At 33.6% G+C, this 10382-nt stretch overlaps 1 protein-coding gene across 1 annotated transcript in view; it reads right to left on the bottom strand.

The window, feature by feature from the left end:
- LOC106465599 (B-cell receptor CD22-like) overlaps positions 1–10382 on the bottom strand; it is a 57314-nt gene that overhangs the window by 18547 nt on the left and 28385 nt on the right. The window contains exons 3-6 of the mRNA XM_013925832.2: positions 6739–6849; positions 6211–6414; positions 4177–4473; positions 246–536 (exon numbers count right to left, since the gene is read on the bottom strand). Coding sequence (XP_013781286.2) covers positions 246–536; positions 4177–4473; positions 6211–6414; positions 6739–6849 — 903 coding nt within the window. The remainder of the gene's footprint in view (positions 1–245; positions 537–4176; positions 4474–6210; positions 6415–6738; positions 6850–10382) is intronic.

Raw genomic sequence — 10382 nt, 5'->3', positions numbered from 1 at the left:
ATATATGTGTTTCTATCGGTTATTATGTTCAGATGTATAGATTACCAATATAAAATGCATCTTTATCTTTAGTTCCTAACAAGATGAATGTGTAGAATATATGAACTTACACTGAATATGAAGAATTTATTAGTTATATATGTGTTTCTATCGGTTATTATGTTCAGATGTATAGATTACCAATATAAAATGCATCTTTATCTTTAGTTCCTAACAAGATGAATGTGTAGCATATATGAACTTACACTGAATACGAAGATTGAATGGAACGCTCTCTCCCCTCCCTTCTGTGTTTGTTGCAGTACATTTGTATATTCCGCTTTGAGATCGATCCACACTAGCCAAGAGTAAAGTTTGATTTCTTATAAGGACACCAGCTGATAAATTGGAGTAGAGGTCTTGGCCCTCGAGAATCCAACTTACGGTCGTGATAGAGGGTTTAGCTTTGATGTTACAGTTAAGAGTAACATCCTCCCCTTCCTTCGCTGTAAAACTGTCTGGACGACTCGTCATGATAATACTCAGCTGAGGTTTATCTAGTTCATACGTGAGAAATAAATACCATAAGAAAAGTGATACTAATACAACTAAGTATAAGAAAAAACAGTGTGACAATATTTATGCAAGAATTACAGTTTCAAAACACATTGAAGAAATGAAAGGTTATGGGTGATCGAATGAAACTGAGTGTTTCTCAACATATGATAAACACTTAAAGAACACATACAAAATGTGTACAATTTATTAATTTGTTTATTTCTTGTTAGGCAGGAAACAACGCAACAGGCTATCTGTGCTTTGCCCACAGCTGGTGTCGAAACACGATTTGTAGTGTAATAAGCCCTTAGATTTATCGCTGAGCCAACAGGAAGAACGATTTATTAAATCATAAGCTTAGTATATTTCCATTTAGAATCTAACATGTTACTCACTCTTTTAAGATGCACATGTGTATGTATGTAATATATACATCACTGATAAACGAAGGCACTTTTTAAATATTCAAACACTAAATCTAAATATCAATGGAAACATAAGCAGTAGTCACGCAACAATAATTACCTACAGTATTGTTTGATTCAACCAATACAGTGTTACTTGAAAATTTCGGTAAACCAGAACACCAACACTCAGATTAACGAGCCTCAGTTCTAATCCTTCCCTTCTTCTTTACACTAACGTTTGCTGTGGTATTTATTACACTGTACAACTTGAATGTACCAGACAGTGCTTATATAGTGATGTTTATCTTTTCGTTCTTTGGTTGTATAGTTTATAGTTTATGAATCAACGTGTACGATTCACGTACAAAAATAATTCCAATCTCAAGTTTCCTTCTATACAAGGTAAGAAGTTAACATCAAACATCAATCAACAATTTAGAGTTCGAGGTAAAAAAAAAAATGTTCTGAGAATACAGTATATCAAAACATGAATACTGATATTAGGCCTATCGTGAGCTACATCCACAAAGGCCGAATAGAACAAATAAAAAGTATTGAAATAAATTAATTTTTAAGGGATTTATACCACTAGTGTAAAACATTTTGAACCACATTTATACTCACGTGCATTAGGATACCACTTAAATGCATATGAAAAATTCAAGTTTCAGTTTTCTTGGATTTCACTCTCCAAGTTTGTTACTTTTGGTGTAAAACTCAACTTCTGAAAACCTCATCCTAATCTGTTAATATTTGTATGTTGCTCAGGATCCCCTGTTTTTATATCAGCTGAGGTGCCATATTACTAGTATTACTGAATCATTTTCACCGAATTGTTTATATAAATATGCAAGTTCGTATCAATGATGAGTGTTTTTCTTTTTCGGGTAAAAATGGCAAATACTTGCAGATATGTGGTTGGTGAGAGTGACATTGGATAACAGGGCGCAAACTTCCAATGTGGTTAGTGAGAATGACGTTGGATAACAGGACGCAAACTTCCAATGTGGTTGGTGAGAATGACGTTGGATAACAAGATGCAAACTTCCAATGTGGTTGGTGAGAGTGACGTTGGATAACAGGACGCAAACTTCCAATGTGTCGGAAAATGTTTGGCCTTTTTTTTTTCCATTTGCACTCGAAAGAGAACCGGCCAGACGAAAGAGGTCATCCACTTTTGGAAGAAGGCACGAATTCCCGCAAGACAAGAGAGAGATGACTAAAAAGATCTGCTACAACTAGCTTTGCTATTTCAGAGAGAAGAACCTGCAGAGGGCGTCCACATCTTCTCTTCTGGAGCTTTCCACGGAGCTAGGTGGATCACTAAACTGATGTATTCTCTCAAGGTATTTTCAGTTTATCCTTATTGTTCGTGAGCACTCGGATCTTTGTGATCCAACTGTAGTGAGGTACACTTGTAAGTGTCCTGCATCAGCCCCCTGTAATGATTTGGAGCTGTTGAAGGAACTAGTATTATACAAGAAAACAAACAAATCTGTTGCCAAGACATCAATCAACACATTCTCATGCCATTTGTGGTACTTGATCGAAACGCTTATCGAGTTAGGTGTCTTTGATTTCAAAGCTCCCGCAGACATGAAATTGGCAATGATGACAGCTTTGGAACAGAAAAGACATGGCAAATCTCCCCCGCGTATTCAACTTGACGGAAAGCTTGTGCAAAAAAAAAAAAAAGAGAAGCTGCCTGACTTCGTACCACTTAATTCCAAAAAGTTCTTTGTTGCGCTGCTTATCTCTCAGGAATTTCTCTAGCAAAATCCCAGCACGTGGAAGAACAACGACGATTTCATCAAGGCTCAGAGTCAAAAGCGTGAATTATGAAGCCGAACGTGGCATCGCATTGATTTATGTGTTGAATGTGGCCCTCAGCAACCAGGAGAACAAAAGCAGTTCCTTTTTCAAGTGGCCTGACATGGTCAGGTGGTTAGGGTGCTCCACTCACAATCTGAGGGTCGAGAGTTCGAATCCCCTGTCACACCAAACATGCTCGCCCTTTCAGCCGTGGGGGCATTACAATGTGACGGTCAATCCCACTATTCGTTGAAAAAAGAGTAGCCCAAGAGTTGGCGGTGGGTGGTGATGACTAGTTGCCTTCCCACTAGTCTTACACTGATAAATTGGGGACGGCTAGCGCAGATAGCCCTCGTGTAGCTTTGCGCGAAATTCAAAACAAACAAACAATTCTTTAAAGCTACACAATGGGCTATCTGTGCTCTGCCCACCACGGGTATCGAAACCCGGATTCTAGTGTTGTAAGTCCGCAGACATACCGCTGTGCCACTGGGGGGGGGGGCTCTTTAAGTGAAGAAGCATCATCAGGAAAATCCAGACCTGAAGAAGTCAAACATTGTCCATTGAATTTGCAAAAGTTACATTATCTAAATCTTTTTGTGTCGTAGGTATTATCATTAATTTCAGCTTCGTTGAACAACCAATAAATATTGAGTGGTTGTCTTTAAAATTACAGTGATTTAGTTTCACAGGCAAATGCATAAGACCATGAAGTGAAATTTTGAAAATAACAAAAGTGATTTTTTAGTGGCACCCTAATTTGTATATTAACACGTAAATCTACGGTAAAAATATGCTAATCATAACTTTACGTTAAACGTTTAGCTACAGTGACTTGCATATAAATAGTTACATTTGACATTCAGTCACGGTGATTTTTTTTTGTTTATTTTCTTGGTGTTTCATTTTTAAAAAGTACAGAATTATAAAATAAAATTATCTGTTAAACCACCAACCAACAACCACGCTGTACTTATACAACAGAAAATACTAAACGTAATGTAGGATTAGGATTTGACCACACTCATATCGAACAGTTAATAATGCGTATTGTAAGGATTTAAAATATATATTTATACCGAGTATCTATGGGATGATCTGACGTATGTAGGGTTAGGATTTGACCACACTCATATCGAACAGTTAATAAGGCGTATTGTAAAGATATAAAATATATTTATAACGAGTATCTATGGGATGGCGTGACATGCTTTCGTGAAAGTGTAACAATTGCATATCGAAATTTATGAAGTGTCCTAAGATACAATCACATCGGTGATGTGTAGATTTTTTTTAGATTTTCGTAGCAAATAACAAAAATTCCTGTGATGATTAGATTCATTCTATGTTGCGATGATTAAATTTAATCTATGGTTATGTCAAATATTCAAAGAATGCTTTAATTTGACGATATACTTACATCGAACGTCTAAGGTTTGTGTGTCGGTGAGTGTACTGTCTGGAATCAAAGGATTCATTGCTGAACAAGAGAGGGGTTTTTCGTCGTCGGTTACAGAAGGGATGAAAGCTAGCAAACTGATAGTGACGTTGCCATGACTGGAGATATTAGAAGAAGCTGTCTTCAGTTGTCGATTACCTTTAAACCATTCTATTACCGCAGGGGGCCGGGATCCAGCTGTCCAACATTTAACCTGGGCTGGACTTTCTGCCGAGAATGGCTCACTACTTCGAACGATTTCCACGACAAGTGGTCTAACTGGATGAAACAAAAATGAATGTGCCATTTTAATACGAAACAACTTGATATATATGAATATATGCGTGTAAGATATGTTCTTTTAATATGTGTACATTTCAAGTTTCAGTTCTTGAGTGTCTAGTAATGAGAAAAAATATATTGTATCTACCGTCGCCCACTACTAGCTAGGTTTTTGTGTGTACTCAGTCTTTATTCGAGTCTACACAAGACACAGTTAAATACACAATAGGTTTTGGCTCGTTTGAAGAAACACCATAGTGCAACTCAACGACACGAAACAGATATATAACAGAGGAGAGGTTAAAATGTATCACACATAGTTAATCATGATCTTGATATATGACAGATGAGAGGTTAAAATGTATCACGCATAGTTAATTATGATCTTGATATATGACAGATGAGAGGTTAAAATGTATCACACATCGTTAATTATGATCTTGATATATGACAGATGAAAGGTTAAAATGTATCACACATAGTTAATTATGATCTTGATATATGACAGATGAGAGGTTAAAATTTATCACACATCGTTAATTATGATCTTGATATATGACAGAGGAGAGGTTAAAATTTATCACACATAGTTAATTATGATATTGATATATGACAGAGGAGAGGTTAAAATGTATCACACATCGATAATTATGATCTTGATATATGACAGATGAGAGGTTAAAATTTATCACAGATCGTTAATCTTGATCTTGATATATGACAGATGAAAGGTTAAAATTTATCACACATCGATAATTATGATCTTGATATATGACAGATGAGAGGTTAAAATTTATCACACATAGTTAATTATGATATATATGACAGAGGAGATGTTAAAATTTATCACACATCGATAATTAAGATCTTGACATATGACAGTGGAGAGGTTAAAATTTATCACACATCGTTAATTATGATCTTTAAAATATTGAAACTACTGCTCTGCCGTATCGATTTCAATGTATGGGAGGAAAATTGAATTTAAGAACCGAATGAAACATTAAAATAGCAAAATGTTTTCTGCTGTACTGAAAATATTTTATCAATCTTACAAATAACTTTGGAAAAGCACTGCTATACATGACTTGATCTTTATTTATGAAATATATTTATTATCATACTTTTCCATAAAACAAATAAGTATTAAAATATATTCAAAATTCTAGGATAAATCTATATGTAATTTGAATTATTTTAATATTTAAGTATTGTTTTGCAGGAATAAGCATTATTGATATTTATTGTGAGGAGAGGAAATCCACCATACAATTTAAATAAAATTTCAAAGGTACCGCTTTTTATTGGATTGTTTATTATATATATATATATATATATATTAATTATATTACAACGTTTCAACCAGTCGTTTGGCCTGATATAATAAAGTTAGACAAAAATTAAAACTTAAATATTACACCCAAAAGCCGTATCTCTGGACTTTTATTTAAATCATTATTGATGTAATGGTACTGTTAACTGTTAATATTACTGTTAACCATAAACTAAATCCTTACTTGGTGTAAAAAACATTAATGTCATTGAATTTGTTCAGTTAAGAAATTATCGATTAGTACACGATAGTTTGCTATTCGTTTTTCAACAATTGATAATTCTAATCGTTTGAGAAAAACTCTAGCGTAGCTAAAGTAAACCCAAGTGTCATATTCCATAAAAGAATCATTTTCAATAACACATTACATTATTCTTAACAGTCGAAAGGCGTGCACTCACAATTCATGTCTACGGTGACTACTGTTGACAAATGATCAGAAATATTGTTGTTTGACGTAACGCAGCTAAAGGTTGCCATCAAGTGATGACGTTTCAAAATTGGTATTGTCAGTTCGTTAACAATTGGGCCAATTCTCTTCCTTGTAGCAGTATCATCCAGCAAGATCGTTTCTCGCCACCAACTTACACTCGGGACTGGGATCCCTGGAAATAAGCATTATTATTATTTAAGTTCTAATGAAAACATATATATATATATTGTAGTAAACTGTCTCAACTAGCATAGCAAAACTTTTTTAGAAGATTATTCTATAAAAAAAACATGAAAATAACAGCTGTTTCATTGGAGAAAGTAACCTTTCATGTAAGCTTAACAATTTGCACGTGCATCTCATAATCTCATCTTCAAAAGAAGAGCATGAAATAAAATATACACACAGAAGAAATCACCAATCATTTCACCGTTTAAACGACCAATTTGAATCTCCGACTAGTAGTTAAGTAATTGAATACAGAGATAATTATTACCACCAGTTACTTCGCAGGTAAGTTTTAAGGATTCTCCCTCGTTGTATGGTCCTATAAGGCTCTCGAGAACATCTCCGCTCTCATCTTTTATCAAAGGTTTTGATGGTAGTACTGAAACAGTTAGATAATTTAAAAATAAAGCGAAACTCTGAAATAAATATGCCATTCGACGCCTTGTTTAAATAACAGAGACACAATTATAAGAAAACTCAAATTAATGAGATGATTTTTCCTGAATTACAATTCAAATATTATAAAGAACAGAAAACGAAAACTCAATACGATATTTTATGGTAAACATCAAACATTTTCATGTAATGAAAGCCTCAAAAAGATGTTTATTTATTTTAAAACAAATTACTTTCTGTATCACTCATTTTTAAGCGTTCTTTTTTTTTGCTGTTAAAGTATATGATATAATTTAGAAGTATACCGTTTTTCTATTACAGATTGCAGCTTTAAAAACCTGTATGTGTTCAGCTTCATGCCAATAATAATAACCTGGATTTTTATAGGAGAAGAATAACATTCTTATTCTTAGAACTCAGTAACTTTGTTTTCACTTCTAGGTCTTGGCAAATGTGTCGAAAATACCGATTGATAGTTTTCTTTATACGTTCATTGGGAATTTCATGATAAACTATTAAAAAAAAACTTTAAAGTTTTCTTCACTTTCCAAACTTTCACATACTTTATCCTTTAATTTATATCACTGAATGTAACTATAATCAGTAACTGGATAAAAAAATATCACTTTCCAAACTTTCACATACTTTATCCTTTAATTTATATCACTGAATGTAACTATAATCAGTAACTGGATAAAAAAATATCACTTTCCAAACTTTCACATACTTTAATTTATATCACTGAATGTAACTATAATCAGTAACTGGATAAAAAATATCACTTTCCAAACTTTCACATACTTTATCCTTTAATTTATATCACTGAATGTAACTATAATCAGTAACTGGATAAAAAAATAGAGCTGTTTACATGAAACAAAAGAAGTAAACTGCTTGCGATATTTAATATTCTTAAACTGTGTAAAAGCGGCATTTAATGTTCTTAAACTGTATACACATATTCATCAAACTTCATAAATATAATTCATTTATAAAATGTTTAAGGTTATATCATATAAAAATCTTGGACAGCTAGAAAATTCTTTAACTTTGCAACAAAATATACAAACGTTTAAATTAGAGGGCACTTTTAATAATTATGTCATAATACGCCCCACATTTCAGAGAAAGTTATCAACTCACTTAAGGCTATTTGCGTTTTTTCTTTCGTAAGAATAGAGCCCCGAATTCCGAATTTTAGAGTTACACGCAACTGAGCTTACCAATGAGGGGGCAGGTTCGTTATTTGTTTAGTTTGAGACGGAATATTGGACTACCAAAATTGTTTTTGCACATGAGACTTGCCAGAAGGTTTGAATCTGAAAACTTTTATTTTCAATTTCTATTATCATGTTTAATTCATAATGAATTTATATAATATTTTCTTTTTTCCAGTTGCAATACTGGGCAAAAATATTTAAAACAGCTGCAAACAGTTCTACATACACATTTACTGAACGATGAAAAAGGAAAAACCAATTTTCCCACACGTAGTAAAGGAATAATTGATTTTCTATAGGGTTAATTTATTTTACTCAGTAAAACTAATCTTTTTGTAACAGATGTTTAAGGAAAAGTTGTTGTTTTTTTTTGTCGGAAATTTACAGAAAAGAAAATTCAGTCCTGTTAAATCTTTGTTAGGGAAGTTGCTCACATATCATAAGAATTCGATTTTACGGAACCATTCGACTGACTGAACATTTCCAGTCAAATTTGCTATCTAAGCTTCAGCAACCTAAATAATGTTGAGATTGCACAGATGTTTCCCTTTAAAACCATTCAACTACAACTTAAATTATTTTCATAAGAAATGCAATAACATCTTATTCTTTTCATTTCACGAAACGAAAGCCCCTGTCGAGTAAAATCAAAATCGTTATCTAAAAATTACTTTGTTTAATGATAATTGAGCATTATGAAACATTTTCATTATTTAAAAGAAACATAATAACTAGTTCTGTGTGCGGATGGAACAAATACACAATACCAGTTTTATGAATAAATTTAACAACTTCCTGCGTAGTAACAATATAAATTGAAGTCATATTTGTAACACACAGAGTTTTGTGTTATACTGTCAGTGCACACCATTTTAACTTACAAACTTACTTAATGTTTTTACAATTGTAACTCGAGTTTAACCACACCCTATCCCCCAGTGGCTCAGCGGAGAAGCTTGAGAACTTATAGGCTAAAAACCCGGCTTAATTATCTATGGTGGGCAAAACGCAGATAACCTGTTTGGTAGCTTCTCGTATAAATGCAAACAAACAAAATTATATTTTAACGTAATCAGTGTGTGTGATGAAATGGGCAGTGTTGCTTATTGAATTAAGAATGGTAACGTATTTAAACATGACAGAATTCATTGCTCAAATATAACATATTTACTTGATAACTATATATATTACATGAGTGAGTGAAATGCCCCTCAGAAAGTGCAATTCTTATTAAATTCCATGTTATGTGTAATTTGCAGACCTTATTTTTTTTTTTAGAAAATAACGTCACCTCAGTATATTGACCAGCTTTTAACAGGCTTGTGTCAGTCAGTTTAATAAACAGGAAATATTTCACGATAAAATAATTTTGCTTCTCTAATATATTATTATTATTATTAATTAATTTTATTTTTTTAACTCCAAATCATATCGTCATATTACCGGTATTGGAATATTTTCTAGGAGGTAACTTATGCGATCATGGGCTAAATGTCCCATTCCCCCCAGTGACTCAGCAGTAAGTCTGAAGACTCATACTGATAAAAACCGGGTTTCGACACCTGTGGTGAGCACAACACAGATAGTCTATTGTATTTCGGCAAAACTGGACCTACGTTTTAATTACTGTCCAGCGAGAAGACAGTTAAACACCAGGATCTACCGAGACAGAGGCTCTGTCTTGCTTTGAACCGAATAAAAGGATTGGTTGTCAGTTTTATAATCCACCTACAAAGCATATTATTGAGCAGTATTGCGGAGCAAACATGGGACCTTACAATGTGTAACACAGCACACTAACCACTAAACAAGGCTTTTTTCATATATTATGATCCTAAACTATTTCACTTTCTTAGATCCATGTAACTACATTTCAACTAGACGTTAATAATAAGGCATCAGTATCTAAGGGACTACTAATAATGTTACTTTACAAACATTCAGTGAATGTTAAAACTTACATCTACAGTTACGAAATTCATAGGTAAGCGTTTACATTTTGAGTTTTTTGAAGCTTCGTGAAGAAACGTATTCTTTCTCAGGAAGGCCTGGCATGGCCACGAGGTTAGGGCGCTCAACTCGCAATCTGCGAGTCGCGGGTTCGAATCCCCGTCCCACCAAACATGCTCGCCCTTTCAACTGTGAGAGCGTTATAAGTGACAGTCAATCCCACTATTGGTTGGTAAAAGAATATCTCAAGAGTTGGTGGTGGGTGGTGATGACTAGATGCCTTCCCTCTAGTCTGTCACTGCTAAGTTAGGGATGGCTAACAAAAAAAAAAAAACTAGACACTACG

The sequence above is a fragment of the Limulus polyphemus genome, unplaced genomic scaffold, assembly GCF_000517525.1.
Source record: "Limulus polyphemus unplaced genomic scaffold, Limulus_polyphemus-2.1.2 Scaffold1996, whole genome shotgun sequence".
NCBI lineage: Eukaryota > Metazoa > Arthropoda > Merostomata > Xiphosura > Limulidae > Limulus > Limulus polyphemus.
This window is presented reverse-complemented; position numbering and strand designations above follow the sequence as displayed.